Source organism: Adiantum capillus-veneris, chromosome 17, assembly GCF_014529385.1.
Source record: "Adiantum capillus-veneris isolate H3 chromosome 17, ASM1452938v2, whole genome shotgun sequence".
Lineage (NCBI taxonomy): Eukaryota > Viridiplantae > Streptophyta > Polypodiopsida > Polypodiales > Pteridaceae > Adiantum > Adiantum capillus-veneris.
In genome coordinates this window covers 100,832,336-100,850,476 of record NC_140947.1, presented here as the reverse complement: position 1 = coordinate 100,850,476, position 18,141 = coordinate 100,832,336, and the positions used below count along the sequence as shown (strand labels likewise).

The window sequence follows — 18,141 nt, the reverse complement described above, 5'->3', positions numbered from 1 at the left end:
CAAGAAGAGAAGGCATTGTTCTCTGTAGTGGTTGTCAGGGTCTTTGGCTTTATTGTATCTGACGTACCGCACGATGCGTGCCCTCTGCAGCAACTTGTCAGGCCTGGAGGGGTTTTTGGTTGTGGAAGCGAACTGGGCCAAGCACATGGCAAAGAACGAGTGTGGTCTAGAGGCACATTTGTCAATGATGGAGGCAGAGAAGATTTCTGTTGTGTCGGGGTGCATTTTTTGTAGGGCGTTCTTCCTTTTGAGAACGAGGGCACGCTCTTCAGGTGGGTTAGTATTTATGTATATGAATTCTCTAGAGGAGCTATGCAATGGGAGCGAGAGACATATGTAAGCAGCTTGCTGTGAACTAATTTGTTGTGTCTTAAAGATTGTGCTACCAACTTTTCGTAGTCTCTCCAGCGTTGTTGCATTTTTTGCGACACAGTGATCAACTTGTGACTTGATTGCTCCTATTAATGTATTGTCCATTTTTTTCATGTATGAGGTGCAATAGCTCGCAGCTCCATGTGCATTTAGCACAAACTGTATATCTGTATTTGCATTCCAAAGTGAAGCTATTGATTTGTTGAAGTTGTTTGTGAATATATCGCTTGGTTTGCGCTTGAGAAAAATGGTGGGTGTTGAGATAGTTGCTTGCAATGCAAGCAAGTACTGTTCCATGGAGAGTTGTACTTGTTCTAGCCATCTTCAAACGTAGGGGCATTTTGTAAATCAATTTGGCTGAGTTGTTTTTCGATTTGTTGCAAATAAAGCTTGCCTTGTCTAGCTATGTTTGCCTCAAGTATTCCTTGTCAGATAATAGTTGTGAATGGCATGGGAAAACGTGGAAATCCAAAACGGCAACTTTTGCTCTTCTTTTGGCAAGTCTTATGATGATTGTGCTTGTAAGCTTCAGAAAGGTCATTGGGCAAGATGGATCTATCTGTGCTAATGTGGGTATCTAGAAATAATACAATATCTTGATCTGAGTGTGTTGTGAGTGATGGAGCATTTTCTAGCCACAGTAAACCATGATCATGTTGGCTACCGCGACTTTGGAACTCCGTGATGAAAAAGAAGTCCCGTATTTTGCCGCATATGGAGGAATCAGTGCGCAACAACCGTTTCATTGCGTTGAACCTGTTTACGTAGAAACGAGCAGTTATAATGGGATCGGCACGAATGAGGCGACGTTGATATGAGCTCAGACTCTCGTTAGGCTCTTGGCTCAGCGGGACCAACTTCTCAAGTGCAGCAAGAAGCTCTTTCCATCTTCGTTCTGCGGAGGAGAACGTGACAAAAAATGTAGGCGGTCCAAGTTGCCGGATCATTGAGAAGACATTTTTTTTCATCTTTTCCTTGTAGTCGGGGGACGTGCGCAGCGCCTCGAAGTCTCTAAAGCCTAATCTTGAGTTGAGAAGCCTCTCTATGTTTGTGTCTTCTACAACCTGCCTTGCAGTTAGCACTGCACCCCCTAGCTTTCCCTTGCGCATTCGCACCCAAACAGAGGAAGCAACTTGTTGTGACATGATTTTGATAGACTTGAAAAATAAATTCTCGATGTCCAGGGCGAATCTTCTATCGACGTTTAGGAGCTCCCACTTTGCGATCGTTTGATAATCTTTGTTCGCGGCCTCCCTATATCTTCTAGGGGACCCGAAGAAAAGAGTCAGGAAGCTCAACTCCTCGCAATACTTGTCCGTGAAGATGCTCAACGGTGAATTGCCCTCACAAGGGGCAACATGAAGAATCTTGCCACTGTAGTCGACAACCTCTGCCGCACTTGTGACCCCATGAAGCATGACATCAGTCTGATCATCCTCAAGCTCAACATCGTGCGTATTGTTGTTAAGGGTATTTGCAGGAGGCAGACTTAGAATGGAAAGATGTGCAAGCCACCTGTCGTTGATGGTGATACCTTCTCGTGTGTAGAGTGGTGTGGACAGCAACGTAGTGGTTGCACGCATTGTGAGCAAGGGTCGCACAACACCGCTTAGGTAACATCTATCGTACTCGAGCTTCCGTTTGATGGCCACAAGGACAGAAGCCTCATCCTCAATGAAGAGAGGCAGCACAGCCTGGTTCTTCTCCAAGTTGGCAAGCACATTGACAACACTACCTCTAAGCCCATACTGACCATCGTATGTCAGTTCACGTATCTTGGCGAAGGGAATACGAATGGAGACCAAGCGTGCCTCTATGGGGTTTAGATCTGACACGAAGGGAAGCGTTGGATTGAACCCTGTCTCTTGCAAGCTCCATAGGCGGTTGCTATCGCTTGCCAAGTGTTTCTTGCACTGGTTGCAGATGTACACATCCGCATAGCGTCTTCGCTTCGTTGAAGTGGATTCCGCAACTGAAGGCAGAAGCTGGCGTGTTATCTGGCGGCGGAATAGCAAGCGTCCACATTTTTTGCAGGGTGTAATGGGCTTGTCTTTGATGCTTATGTTGTATCTCTTAATCTCCTTGCTCAACCTGGCATGGGTGAGTCGTATCTGAGCACCGGTGACCAGGCCCTTCTCGTTCTTCAGGCGTGAAAGCTTGCATTTCACGGCCTGGGTTGTGTGGAATGTGTGTGGGTGTTTGGCTTGGAACATGCGGACGACCTCAATATCTGGCAAAGCCTCGTGCAACAAGGATAGTTGATGCAAAGTGGTCACCTCATCTTCTTCCCATCGAACACGTGCACGGTTTGAGGACGTTGTGAAGGTGGGAAGGTATGTGATGCCGTTGGTTGTTTCGGAGAGCAGAATGCCCTTTGCAAGAAATGGTTTCGATGGCATCCCCAAGATGATTGTTCTCACGCTGTCATCTATTTTCAAATACACTTTTAACCTACAAGTCACAGAGTGAGCGAAGGCCGTTAATATGTCGAGGCTAAGGGCAAGTGAGCTAGTGGATGTTGAATACAAAGACGAGAATTTTGTGGCTGTCATTGTGCTAGTGGGCTCATCATCATGGAAGAAGAGGCATGCACCCGGGACAGCATGTCTATCACGCAAGAAGCTCTCGAACAAGTTGTCGAGCAAATTTGATCTAAGGTCATGCGGTGCACCTGTTGAGTTTTGGAGATGGTGTAGCACGAGGAAGATGTCTGAATTGTTTGGAAACCGCGCCGCGAAAACGATATCAATGTCTTGTTCGGCCAAGAGAGTCATTGGAAAGACACGCAAAGATTGTAAACATTAAGTCAGCTTGTGTGTTTGTTTGTATACGTGTGCTAGAGAGAGAGAGAGAGAGAGAGAGAGAGAGAGAGAGAGAGAGAGAGAGAGAGAGAGAGAGAGAGAGAGAGAGAGAGAGAGAGAGAGAGAGTCTGTGCTTTGGAAGGTTGAAAAGATAGAGAGGAAGGAAGAGTAGAAAGCGAGCTATGGAGAGACACCATGGACTTTCTCTTGAAATGGGATATACAATGGACAAGCCAAAATTTAGTTCATCGATTGTAGAGGGATCTAGGTAAGGAAGAATAGTTATTCGAGGTGAAAGGCCAAAAGCTATTCAAATACATGCTCTCAAAGCATCTAGGTTTCCAACAGAGGAGTGAAAGATATCATAGAGCCATTTGTGCCAATTTTGAACACACCCTCGACAACAGATGTCGATAAAATATCCCTCGCCTCTGGAATGCTCTCCATGTACAGCTCCTTGAAGCTCCTTGGCAAGCTCAGAAGACGATCCACCATAGATTCTGACACTTGAACCGCCACAACACGTCTGTCAATGCTGCTTCGAATCTGTGCCTCCAGTCTGAGCGTCGTGTTGATGACGTGATCTTTATCGCAAAGAGAACAACACAGTCGGCCTTCGACCTTCTTCACCTTCGGCGAGTCACAGACTAAGCACTGGGAATGCAAGAGAGCCCTATTGAAGTTCACAAAGCGCAAAGTCCCCACAACCTACAAAAAAAACAAACGTGTAAAGACCACTAAAGATGTCTTCATCCAGTTGAGTGCAAACCATGGAAAGTCACCTCTCTATTGTAGCCGAGAGTCTCACACTGTCTATGAAATGCTATGGTCAATTCTTCCTTCAAACGTGATCCTCGCACGGGGGCCAAAGTTGTGACATCCAGAATAGACAATGTGCGCACCTTGCCCACGAAGAGGCCAATATTCCTAGCCACAAACATAACAATGTGCTCCCTAGCCATCTGGGCCATGACCCGATCGTAGTCTTGGTTTCGAGAGTTGACAAAGCTGACCTACATATGGCAAAAGGTTTGTCAATTTCAAAAGAAATAAACGCTGGAGCCAATGCTTTTGATACGTACAACTTCTTTGTCGTCTGGGGTCGGGCCATCAGCAACAACCAAATCCCCAAATGTAGCACCAATTCTTTGATGGAAATTACGACTTTGCAAGACAACAAACGCCAGTGTCGCTAAGGGCGGACGTGGGCTAGTAGCCTCAAAAATTGCAGCGTCAGCAAGAAATGTTCTTATCTTGGTCTCAGGATAGAAAGATAAAGTAACAGGGAATGCGTCGCAAGGTCTAATGGTTGTCGACGCATCGACATGCAAGGAGAACAAAGCTGACCCAACATCGTTATGGTTTTTAGCCCTCACAAGAGGACAGTCAAGCCTGACGAAGAAGCCGATCTTGAGCTCCCTGGTGTAGGTCTCAATGAAGGGATCCACAACGACGACCGTAATCGTGTCAATGCACTCGGCATCGACGATGTCAAACTTGAAGTAACGTGCATTTTTCTTTTGCCCAGACGAGATGGAACGGTATATGCCATACCAATTCAAGATTTTCCCCTCTATGGAGAAAGGTTTACTATCCTCATCTATATCGCTGATCATGAGTAGCGGCAAGGTTTCCTTGACTAACAAGCTTTTCCCTTTGTCCAGTAGCTTGCCACTGTCCAAGACATTCCGAGCAGGCGAAGATTGGCCAACTTCAGAAAATGAGGCTGCAGCTTTCCCTAATTCGTGAGATGGGCAAGGAAGTTGTTGTTGAGAAGAAGATGGTGCTTGTGTGCACTCCTCTCCCAGTGGAGAGTATCCTTTGTCTGCAAAAAAAAAGCAGAGCACCATCTTAACGCAACTCGCCAGTCAAGAATGCACTGTAGCAAAGAAAGTCGTAGACACGTTAAGGCTATTCCGCAAGGAATGATTGAGCGCATCAGCAATACCTGCATTGCCAACGAGATCGGTAGAAGGGCTTCCTTGAAGCAACGCACGCCTACACCTCTTCCCAATTGCGATGTCCTCGAAGGCCGGATCTGGCGGTGACCCGGCAGAGCTTGACACCACCTGCTGCGATGAACGTTTGCCTGCAGGGCATGGAGGAGACTCAACGAACCTGCGCAGTTCTGCAGGAGGAAAAGAAAAGCAAGAATCCAGTTAACCATAGCATTGACTAGTTGAGGAAAGCAAAGAGAGAGCAAAAAAGATCCTACAAGCAGCACGCTCGCAAAAGCAAAGGAAGAACGAGGCGCGGGAACGAACTTATTGGAAGGATGCGAACAAACTTGCTGGGAATATGATTTCTTTTTGAGCGAGCAAGCAAACACCCTATTTAATCTTGGAAAATGTCACCTTTCAAATCCCTCGCAAGGTTGCATACACAAGAAGATTTAGAAATTTTATGATCCACGAAAACAGAGTCTCTCAATGTTTTTCTTACAATATATAAGATCATGAGCCTCTGCTCGAGAGACAACGTATATGGAGGCCATCGAGCTAGGAAGCAACATTGCAAGTTACTAAAGCGAGCATGAACATAAAGAGCGTCAGCTGGAGCCTCTTGATTCACTCTCCTCAAGCGAACAGGATGTGCGAGCATGTGTAGAGATGCATAAGTCAAAAGCTAATGGAGGACTATTGCTTGAGCCTGGCCCTGCTGAGGCTTGCGAGCTGTTGCATGTAGAGACAGCTCAACAAAAGGTATAACCATAGCATAAGAAGAGTCGAGCTATTGGATACGAGATAGCCGCTGCGTGCGCATGTTGCTAATGCTAAGCCGCTTGCCCCGAATCGTGCCCAGCCAGGCATACGGTGCCCCCCTCACAGAAGCTCATGATGTTGAGGCAAGTCACGTTGTGAGAATTCTCGTGCTTCTTGTCATACACTACACATGACATGTATGGTATGGCAACAAGGAGTTAGGTGTGTGAATGACTACAGCCTTGCAATGGTCTCCATGCTGACAAGGAGTCCACATTGCCTGCACCGATATTATCCCAACAGAAATGCGGAAAGCATGAAGCCCATTCTTTATCGACCGAGCCCCATTACTCAAGTGAATTAATGCTCACATATCCTAGTTTGAAGCAGATTTCCCGGTTTCAATTTAATTGAATCTTTGATTTCCAAGGTCAAAATTTGGGCAATATAGTTCTAAACACCTTATTTTGGACATTGATTATGATTATCTATTTGAATGGATCCTAAAAATCAAGATCTAGCAATGTTTTAGATGCAAGACACACACACACACACACACACACACTCTCTCTCTCTCTCACTCTCTCACTCACTATGGCATGCAATGACAATGTCGGAGCGTGCTATCCTGGAACAGGATGCATCAGTGGCATTTGCTGAGCCATGCAACACTTACAGAACAGACGATATGTTCTCAATTTGCAGCAGATTCGGATCAAGCAGGGAGGAAAAAGCAAAGCAATGCCTAGCAAGAAGGAAGATTCTAGTTTTGGAACTACGACATCCGTGGGCGCGTCATGCAAAAGGTCTACACATGAAAACGATGACTGATCCTTTAGTCGAGGAGTTGACGCAACTGAGTAGTGTGGGGGAAAGTCGATGCAGATCTGACAAGTTCACTGCTCATGCTACTCACAACTTTAATCCCAAGACCTGCTCTCAAGCACAGGGAATGAAGACGAACGCCATTCAACACCTGAGGCCACACTTGCTGACGGCATTGAATGGAGTCGCCCCTAAAATCACACGGATCCACAACCTCGAAAAGCATCCAGACAGCGCCCGCCTTCAGCATTCAACACACCGCACTGCCGTGTGGAAGACCCGCACCACTGCACACGTCTTCTAGCAACAGCACGAGAATACATGCAACTGCTGCGCGCCACCTTCACGAGAGGACGACAGCTCCTACACGCGCGCCCTCTCTGCTAGGAGCGGGCAAAAGCCAACGGGGCCTCCTCAGCAGGAAAAGACATTACGGGTTCTCTCAAAGACCCTTTAGTGAACCTAGGGCCACATGGCACGCATCCAGTGAATCTATCGGACGGCCCAAAAGTTGCAACAACTTTGGAGCCCAAACCCTATGGCCTTCCGCAGGCCAAAAAAAGGGAGACGTTACCTACAGTGGGGAACAGAGAATCTCATCTCATGGGTAAAATTCTGCTCATTTGTGCTGCCAAATTATTTGAAGCAGGAAGGTCGAGGACGCTGAGAACTTGAAGAAGGCTTTGACGGTAGGGCTGCAGAGTCAGCGATGTAGAGTGAAGCAGCTGCGAATCCTGTGGGATGTGTCGCTCCACAGCGAGACAATGAATGCGCTGACCCTAGAAAACCCCAATTGCTCTGTCACGCGTCTCGACCTTCGCGATAGCTATGAGTCTGCAGGCCAAGAGAAAAAAGGGCTATTCTTCCGATGGAAATGGAGTAAGTCGATCACAGACCTTGGTCTGACGCTCAGCAACACGAAGCCTCTTCTCGACTCTCGGCTTCATACCAGGCTTCTCACTCTGCGTCTCAAGTTTAGTACCGATCTGGAAGGTGAAAGTCGCTGCTGGCAAATGCTGGTACGCCAAGCTCTCGCCGATGCCAGCTGCACTCTACAGTTCTTGGATTGTGAGTTTCCTTGGGAATTCGATGACCTTTGGTCCGTTTTGATTCAAAGCAACTCTCGCATCACTCTCCCAGCATTGAGAATTTCTTACACTTTTGCAACTTCCGCTCGCAGCTCAACTTTATCAGAGTACCTCTCCACCTCCCACTTGGTTTACCTGGAAGTGAACACACCGCATGCTTCAAAGTATTTTCGAGAGAGTGGTGATGAATTTGAATGCGCAGATTCTTTGATCCACAACTATTCTCTTCTCTCCTTAACCTTACCTTGGAAGAATGAAGCAGCAGAAGCCCGTTCTGCCGAACTAGTCCGCAGAAATCATCGCTATGCAGCTGGGCAGCTCCTCAAGGAGCAACAGGTGAGTCCAAACACTGCCAAACTCTTTCTATGCGGACATGGTGAAGTTGGCAAAACCACTTTATGCCATGCCCTACACAGAACCTAAAGGTACCCATGGCTGACATTCCCATGTTGTCGCCGCACTTTCACACCAAAGCGCACTCGAGGAATGGAGTTTCATTCACTTGCCTTTAGACACACTAGCAAGAAGCTATTAATTTGTGATCTAGTAGGGCAAGAAGAGTATCATGTCTTTCATCACTATTTCATAAATGCTAACAGCAATGACCTCTTTCTTGTGGTCTGCAAAGTTGACAGCTTATCCTCTGTGCAAGAGTTCCAAAGCCACCTAGACTACTGGCTGAGGTTTATTGTCTCACATAGGAGCACCCGCAACAAAGGCTTGGCCGAGTCCATAGGCGCGGATCACTCAAATGTTAAGCCAAAAGTAATGGTGGTGGTCAACTTTTTTGAGCAACATGGCACTGACGAGGCAATGAGGAGAGTCCCACATACTTGGTCAGAACCTGTGATGGAAAAGTTTTCAGAAGTGCTCAACTTTGGTGGTCTTCATACTGTTCAAGGTCAAAGACAGTATCGAAGTCTGTTTGGTTTAAACGCAAGGACGAGCCGTGGGTTGCGTCCTCTGAGACTTGCACTACGTTCGCTGTTTAAGGAATTCAGTATCACTGCCAGGCCCATTCCAAAGCTCTGCTATGATATCTCTGCCAAGCTGATTAAGGGCGACCAGATTGAGTGGATTTGTCCTGCTATTTTTTCCAGTGGACTGCCAAAATCAAGATTGTTGACATCATATTCAGCAGTTCTATCAATGCTCTCTGATGGAAACAATGCAGAGATTGAGCCCAGAAGAATTCAAGCAGCTCTTGAGGAGCTACATGACCAAGGATATGTTGTGTTTTTTCCCTCGACGGAAATGAGTACAGCCAACCAAGGTACGAATGATGACAGCACACTTGTGATAATTGATACCAGCTGGTTTTGTAACAAGCTTGTTGGTAGCTTACTGGGCACGCATCTGAAAGATGAGCCAAGGCGGCGTTGTCCATGGGTGTGGGACAAAGAGGACATCAAGAAGATGCTGCGTCGGCAACGGTGCGAGGAAAGGCATCTGGATGAAATCTTGCGGTACTTGCAACACCTTGAGCTTTGCACCACCCTGGACATCGTGCCAGGCCATCCAAAGGGGCATTTGTTGTTTCCTGCTCTTGTCAAGCAAGATGTGATTCAGTACCCTGTATTAATGAGTGCAAATGATGCAATGGCTACAGCATTCTTTGGAAGAAGATTGAGGTGTACAGACTCTTCCATCCATCTCATTCCCTTTGGAGTTTTCACAAGGTTACAGGTGAAGTTGCACAAAAAGTATTGCCCCAAGAATCCTAGTTTTCATCTTGGCTATGGATGGGCATCCTTTATGACAGGGAATGTAGGGGTGGTTGTGAGATTTGGAGGGAGGAACAAGCAGTATATTGACATCCTAATTTTCTGTCCCAACAGCAATGGTGGTGCGTGTATAACAATGTGCATCGGCACTCCAAGCTACATTACAGGCAACAAGCTGATGGACGAAATCAGGGCACCTGCAAATCAACAGTATATGGAGGAATCCCAACAGTGATGTTGGAGGAGTGTGTGTTGCGAAGCCAATTAGACTCAGATGCACAGGCAGTACCTTTGTCTGATGTTTTGGAGAAGATACGAAATGAGGGGCTACAAGGAAGCTATCAGGAATGGGAGCTACACATACCCCCCACCCCCACAATTGATTTGCTACTGCCAAACGAGAGAGAGGCATGTGTGAAAGGTCGGCTCAATGCTCTTGCAGAAATTGAAGAAGAGTTCTCTCTGGATGACCCAGGTGATGGTGAAACTGCAGAGGGAGAGAGGATTTGTAACACCCAAAGCTAGAGATCAGGGTGTAGACTGTCCCTTGGATGCTGAAGTTGAAGTAGAAGTAGAAATTAAGGAGGAGCAAGAAACAGAGCTCGAGAGAGTTCACCATGACCGTTCTGATGTTGGTGAAGGCCTGCACGAGCAAGCTTGTGGCGATCAACATGATGACAGATTCCACCAAGAGCTAGTGAGGAACACAATGTCAGAAATCAAGAGCTGCTTGAAATCTGAATTCAGAAGCTTTCGAATAGAATTCGAAAGAAGCTTTCCAAGGCGGCAGCAGAAGATGCTGAAGAGGTTGGATTCAAATCTGAAGCTGATCAGAGAAGACATAAAGAAGTTGGGTAGAGTATTGCACCAAGTAGAGATGGACATAATTGCCAACTGCTCGACGCGGCTGCTTGTACATGAGCTGAGAAAAGACAGAGCATACCCTATCTACCCATATCTAGAGGATGTATGTATAACAGGGAAGTTGGCACCTCTCAAGGCTCTGCCGGGGAAGTGGGCAGTGGTGCATTTCATGTGCGAGTCGCCCACGGATGGGCCACACCCTGTGGAGGGGCAGAAGGGGAAGGAGGTATGCATGGAGGTGAAGCAATGGGTTGCGAAGATAGCACGCGTGGTGGTTCCAGCCGTGAGAGTCATCTGCTGCCTGGCAAGAGTGGCGGCCTCCATTTACTTGCCAAGCGCACATGTCTTCGTTCCATCACCAGAGGTTCTGGTGAGTGGATTGGGCATTGAGAAGGAGGCGCTCCAGCATGTCATTCTGCCCAGGGCCTTGGAGGCTCTTTTGGATGAGGTGGTCGACGTGAGGAGGTTCGGTCCCATCAACAATATTAATGTGCTGCAGCATGATCAGGAACTGAAAGAAGTGATGGAAGCCCTTCTCCGCAACATGGAAGTGGACATGGCCTCTGATTTTGGGTTGCATCGTGTCTTTTTCAGTGGTGTGAGTTGCCACACTTTCTGGGTTTGTGACAGCCACGTCCAGAATGGCCAGCGCCTTCCTCCAATCAGCAATCCTTTTCAATCGTGATGAAGGAAACTGCTTTGTAGGTACTCTCTTTTGTAGTCCACAGAGAGAGAGAGAGAGAGAGAGAGAGAGAGAGAGAGAGAGAGAGAGAGAGAGAGAGAGAGAGAGAGAGAGAGAGAGAGAGAGGTGTCTTGTAAGTATTGTGTTTTCATTGACACATTGTTGTCTATTCAAGAATTTACTAGTGTATGAACCCATCGTCTGGACTGGAGAGTAGATTCTGATTATGGGCATGCTCGCTAGACGTATCCTCCAATATGTATATCAGGAGACTGCGCCTTTGACAGGGAGCTCATCATGCATTTCAAAGGATGATGGACATAGCAAGTTAAATGGGATTATTATGTCTTTTGTCTTTAGGATGCAAGCATAGTTAATTCTCTTCTGGAGTGAAAACAACCCATTTTTCATAATCCTATTCATGTTGTTGGGCATATCCTGCATTTAGTGCATGATAACACGTGAAGTCCACACTTCTTCACATTTGTTGAAACAACACAGTACTTCTTGGATATATTTAAGGGAAACCCTTGCTGTGCATTTTCTAAAAGCAACCCATTGCTTCCTGGCTCTTTCCCTCTTCGATTTATCCTGCGATCAATGCATTTAACTTTCCAAGAAAGTGTATCTTGGACAGGGAAGCTCATAAGGAGATATCTGTGCTTTAAAAGGTAAAGCATATTTAGCATACACGCCGACCACAGCTCTGCAGAAATAAACATCTTGTTGCAGCAGCCCTTGTCTAACAATCTCAGAATAAATTTGTTTGCCTACATCAACGTCTTGCATAATGCTGCATGCTTTCGAGATACAAGCATGAGTGATTGTTTCTGGAGAGTCGAAGTCCTTGCTTTGCTTCTAGTGAAAATGGCCCAGAGGTTTCTCAACCTTTTTTCTTTATTCTCCATTCAATGTATTCCAAGGGTTTACATTCCAAATAGCTATATCTAGAGTTAATACCCTCACTCCAAAGTTGCTGCAAAAAAAAAAAGCCTGTTGCTACCTGGCCCTCACTGAATATTATCCTGAAATCAATGAACTTCAAGAGTGTGCATCCCTCATGGAGAGAATACTGTTGTAGAGATTTTTGTTCTTTCAAAGGTGAAGCACATTTCGCGTAGATGCAGATCAATGCTCTCAAATCAAAACATTATTTTGACAGCAGCCCAGGGCTAACAATCTTAGAACGAATTTGTTTGCCCATGTAAACATCTTGCGTAAAGCTGCATGCCTTCAAAATGCTAGCGGGGGTGAGAGCCTGTTGAGACTCTTGAGATTAGTCCTTGCTTCAGTTTGACATTTGGAAACCTGCACCGTGAGCCTCCTCACCCTTTTTTTTAAATCAAATCCAATGGTTCTTGTCTTCGTTGTAGATAAAATCTTGCTCTGCATTTGTCATTGAGCATCAATTAGTTTTCTCCAGGTCTTGGATAATGGTACAGGCCTTCAAAATGCAACCTAGATTATTGCCTGTGGAGAGTAGCCGTCGCTGTGAATTTGAAGAAAATAGCTGATGCTTCTTGCACGGGATAGGACTGCAACATATAAGCTCCAATAAACTTAAAGTCAAGAGACCAGCTTTGTGTGTTTTCACTGGCATACATGTTGTCGCTATCGCCTCGTATATGCAACCACTCACTAACAATTCCATGTAAAGCTTGGTTGCCCATGGGCCGTGTCATTGTTATATGGTGCCACATTCATTCAAAATGCAAGCTAAGGTGTTTGCATCTGGAGAGAAATGACACTTCGCATGAGATGAAAACAGCCCAAAGCTTCCTCACTCAAATCTTGCTAGCATATATCTTTTAGCCATGCATTCCAAGAGATGTAACACTCTAGACTCGAAAGCTCATCAACAGATTGCACGATGCCAGATGTGTTCAAGATGTAAGTGTTTGCATCTGGAGAGAAGACGCCTCAAATGAAACAGCCAAGGGCTTCCTCATTCTAGTTTCACGACCTTCCTACAGATATTTTCAGGAGACTCATCCTCGTCACAATGTGTGATATTCCTGTTGTTATGTGGAATAAGCTGCAGCACAACCTTTGTAATCTCACATCTCACCTCTATGAAAGAGGATCCCAATGAGTGGTTGTGTGTATCTCATAATCTTTGTGTAACCATCTCCTGCACCTGCATGTCTCTTTGTGTGCTCGCACGCTGCAAAGCAGCACCCTCACGATTTCTACATGGTATCGTCAAGTAGATACCGTTCCTGCATGCCATTGAAGGTGCCCATTATCTCGCCTTATTTGGCTGCACACAGCCACTCCTGTCCATGCCTTCTTCCATGCCAATATGGCTGATGGCGATACCTTTAGTGGCCCTCGCCTCGCACAGGACTTCCGACATTGCTGGGCCTCTGGCACTCAACTTTCCAAGGGGCCAGCCACAAGTGAAGCAGAACTTAACCTGCAGATTTTACAAGATACTGCCTCTTACCTGGATAAAGAGGGGGCAAGCGAGCATTCTCGAAGCCTCTGAGCCTTGCGCGAAATCTGCAGGCCAAGCAACTCAGAACAAAACCTCTGACCCTTTTACCCCGCATGGGCAAGTCCCCCAGCGAAGGAGATCAAACCAACCTGCAGGCAGCCTTCGACTTTCCAACTGGCCAAGGAGCTATACAAGTTGCACCAGCAGAATCTATGGCGTCTGACCATTCGAGGCATTCAAGCCTCTGACCCCTGCGCTTGCGCCAAATCAGCAGGGCAAGTGACAAGTTAAAATAAAAACCACCCAACCTGATGCTGATGGGGAATCAGTTCTCAACATAATCTTGCATGAAAAAACCCTCTTGTATGTGGGAAAATCCCTCAGCCTTAACTTCAATAACTCTCTGCCATCTCTGCGGTCATAATCGCTTCTCCGGCAACCTCAACTTCTTCTTCGGCAACCCTGACACCCTCATCCCCGGCCTGTCCATTGGTAAACCCAATTGGAACATCAACGTCGCCAACCCCGGATCCTTGTTCGGCAACCCCAAACATATATTTGCTGGCAACCCCTGGCACCCACCTCTTCGGCAGCAGCCATGCCACCAACACAGATCACATCAAAGCTCAGCGCCTCAGCTTCATCATGGACACCACGTCACTCAATTCTCCCTGGCATGCTCGTAGGCAACATTCTTATCCAATTGTTTTCACTACAATCCTCACCTTGAATCCATCGGCAATCCACTCCCAAGGCAAGGAAAACCCTTGCTGCTTGATGCTCCTTTTGTGGGCGAAATGTAGAAGATGAAGATCGAGCGTCCGATGCTCACACTACGGGACCAAGAAATCAGAAATCGTCCTAGATGCAAGATGAAGCAAGATTGAACATGCTTCTAACACATCTGATGTATCTCATGTAGTCGACAGGAAATGACATTTCACAGGGACTTTTGCATCCCTCCCTATATAATTTTCTTAAAAGACACGTACATAAATAGAGAAAGTGCAATGTAAAAGAAATAATACAACTTTTAGGTGCTTAATAATTTAAACAAGTATTTAACAAATATATATATATATAAAACTAAATGATCTTCCATGAATTTTTTAAACATAAAAAATAAGAGACATTAGAAAAATTTTACATATAAAAAATTAGATGGACATTTTAAATTTAATTTTTATAATAAAAAATAGATCTATATATCAATAATTATTTTTTAAAGCATTGAAACCAATCAATGTATTATCTTTACGTCTCTTATGAATCATCCATAAAAGTGTACATTACATTAATCAATATAACCAATAACTTTTCATGATTTGCATCATAAGCAATCACAAATAGCAATAGACGACTCATATATTTCTCTTTAAAATTATTGTCACAACCCCTTGGGACTAAATGGCACGGGGTCTTGAATGAGGACCCCGCCATGGGATCCACGGACGAGAATTGCACGCACAAAAGCAAAGGCATGTTCGGTCGTTCGAAGTTTAAAAAGTAAACTCACACATATTTTGTAAACTCGGACATCCGAGGTGTAAACCCACACAAGCATAAGTACACGTGAACACACATCTTCAGTGAAATGAACACTTGCGCACGGTTAGCTCATTGGGCTGCCACATTGCTTGTCTGGGTTTGAATCCTTGGGGGTAACCCGTCGTCTTTTTTTTTGTCGTCCGATCGCCTCGAGATCCCCCCAATCTGTAGTTTGATCCCATGGCGGAGTCACCCCATGCCATTTAGTCATGAGAGTCACAATTCCATGCTTTAGAGTGACTACAATAAAGCATTGAAACAAAGTCTTTTACAAATGAAATTTAATTTGATACCAACATCTCAAAATAGATAGTAGGTCAACTGCTCTCATAAGCAAGTACATTTCTCTTTAAATTATTGTCACAACCCCATGCTTTAGAGTGACTACGATTAATGTGCCTTCAGAAGCATCACCAAGAAAGCCTTGGGAAAGCTCAAGAAAGATGTGGGGATAAATAAACCTGGTGCTTGGAATGTATTTGTTCAGAGTGTACCAAAACTTCGGGTCCGCGGGTTAAAAAAGCCAATGAGGCACATATCAAACATCTCACAGAGGAGGTAACGCAATTAGTCTCTCGGAAGGCTGCTGGACTGGCTACCGAGGATGAGCACAAGCAATCTTACATGGCCAACGAACAACTGGAGGAAATCAAGAAGGCGACATTGCTCTCTAGGGAAACTTTCCTTCAACTAGAGACTTCTAACCAAGCACATTTTTTTAGGGCTCTAAAAGTGAGGAAAAGTCGAAGCCGCATGCAAGTACTCGATGATGAGAAAGGGAATACAATTCAAAGAGATGAGATGGCTGCACTTATGCTCAAGTATCTCAACCAAATTATTGGCCAGCTAGAGACCCAATCTCAGGGTGGAAGAAGCCCGAGCGTCTTTACTTGGGAGTGTTGAAAAGAAGGTTTCCCAGGAGGAAGCCAACCGCATGGAAAAGGCCTTCTCTGAGGAGGAATGCTCAGCGGCACTAAAAGCTCTTGGCAATGAAAAGTCCCCCGGATGGGATGGACTGATGGCTGAATTCTTCAAGGAATTTTGGGATGATCTCAAGGGTTCAGTCATACGGATGGCCAATCAAGTTGTTTCCGAAGAGTCGTTGGATGCAAGTGTTAAGAGAGGGCTTATCAAGCCCATCCCCAAATAGATCTGCTACTCTCAACTTAAACATTGGCGTCCCATTACGATGATGTCAGTAGCATACAAAATTATTGCCAAGGCGATAGCTCTCAGACTTGCCCCCCTTCTGAGTCGGATAATCTCTCCCCATCAACACGGGTTCATTAAAGGGAGATCTTTATATGACAATATCTTGGCAGCAATGGTAGGAATAGAGTATGCATCCTTCTCCAAGCAAGAGTGCATCTTACTGTAGTTGGACCTCGACAAAGCCTATGATAGAATAGAATAATCCTATATAGAAGAAGTCATGGGAGCTCTGGGCTTTGGGCCTCACCTTTGTCGCCTCATACGCACACTAGGCGTTGGTAGCCAATCAGACCTCCTGTTTAATGACATCATTGTGGGCTCTTTTGAGGTTAAAAGGTCTATTAAGCAAGGTTGTCCCTTGGCCCCCTTGCTTTTTGCCATCGGGTCGCATCCTCTCATTACGATGCTCGAAGCCAATGTTGCGCGGGGAGAGATTCAAGGTCTGGTATTACCGGGCAATGACCAGCTACTGGCCAAAATGTTCGCAGATGATTCACTCCTACTCTTGAAGGCTTGCCCTCAAGTTGTCAGGAGAGCGTTGGAGATTGTGCAAACATTTGCCGTGGCCTTGGGATCCAAGTGCAATATAGAGAAGTCAAGACTAATCTCCCTATCGGAGAACGACTCTTTTGACCTTGCAATCTGGACAGGAGAGATCATCTCAAAAGGGAGTGTATTTAGACACCTGGGTGCCCCTGTAGGGGTGGACGTAACCCATAGTCAAAGATTTCAATGGGTCCTTGAAAAAATAAGCTCAAAAATGAGAAGATGGGAGTTTGTTCTCCTCCCCTTCCAAAGCCGGATTAGAGTGATTAATGCTTTTATGATCCCGTATATTGCTTTCCTTAGCTCCGTGCTCAAGATGGCTAAATGTAACTGGAAATAATTCTTAGAGCCAGTGAAAAGGTTTCTCTGGAAGAACAACACGAAAACCTCCCGGCCATGGCAGTGGGCTACATGGGAGGTAGTTGCTCGCCCGGTAGAGCAAGGAGGGCTCGACATTATTAACCCTGTATCCCATGCTGAGGCCCTTTGTGCCAAATTTATGGTCTCATTGGCTAAACAGGACCAAGCTTGGGCTATCATACCAAGGAAATGCTTGATGCAGTATAACTGGGTTCGAAAGGGGGAAAATGGAAGGGGGTTGTGATGCATGATAAAATTCTCGCCCCGAAGTGGTCTTATCTTAGATCTGGTGGACTCTCAAGGGAGCTGATGAGGAAGTGCAAAAGTGCAACTGAGGTTTTGGAATGGGGGGAAGTAACTAGATACTTTAAGAACTCCATTCTGCACTGGTCCCCTTGGCTCTCTAAGATACTGGGCCCACCGCAAAGCTCCTATTGGATAGAAATGGCCAGGATTGTGAATAATAAGGGGCTCGTTTGACTGGAGCAACTCTAAGATGGCAATTGGAAGTGCTAGAAAACTGCTGACTCTCTATCCATCCAATTTCCACTGAATGGCTTTGAGATCTTACTAGTCTATAGGGTGATGAAAGAGCTTGATAAGGTGGTGATGCCAATTTGTGAATCCAACTTTGAATGGGACACCTAGAGATGGCCCGGGAGTAGCCTCTTTTGGAAACCACACTCTAAAGGCATCTACCATGCATTAATGCACAAGGCTAATTGGTGCAGCCCCCTCAACAAAGAATGGAAGAGGCATTGGACGGAAAAACGGTGGGATGGAGAACATCTGGAAGCCAAGGTGGCCTCAGTATATGAAGATATTTATGTGGAAAGTGATGTGGGGTGCTTTGCCGACGGGAGTAAAGGTACAAGAAAGAGGAATGGGGTCCGATCGTTGCTCGGGGTGCAGAATAGCTAATGAAGACCTAGCCCACCTTTTCATGGGATGCCAGGCAATCGGGGGCATGGATGGGAAAA

The 18,141-nt window shown here is 45.8% G+C and overlaps 2 protein-coding genes and 1 pseudogene across 2 annotated transcripts; 1 reads left to right on the top strand and 2 right to left on the bottom strand.

Annotated features, from left to right (window-relative positions):
* Window positions 1–800: 800 nt before the first annotated feature.
* On the bottom strand, window positions 801–3,146 carry LOC147437785 (uncharacterized). Its single transcript, XM_086486612.1, has one exon. It carries the CDS (start codon window positions 3,144–3,146, stop codon window positions 801–803), a length of 2,346 nt encoding a protein of 781 aa, XP_086342738.1.
* A 360-nt stretch (window positions 3,147–3,506) lies between these two features.
* LOC147437784 (uncharacterized) lies at window positions 3,507–4,789 on the bottom strand. The gene is made up of 3 exons (XM_086486001.1): window positions 4,256–4,789; window positions 3,956–4,186; window positions 3,507–3,881 (listed from the first exon to the last, which is right to left on the bottom strand). The coding sequence occupies exons 1-3, from the start codon at window positions 4,787–4,789 to the stop codon at window positions 3,507–3,509; spliced, it is 1,140 nt and encodes a 379-aa protein (XP_086342127.1).
* Window positions 4,790–6,485: 1,696 nt separating this feature from the next.
* Window positions 6,486–11,417, top strand: LOC147437783 (uncharacterized; annotated as a pseudogene).
* Window positions 11,418–18,141: the final 6,724 nt, after the last annotated feature.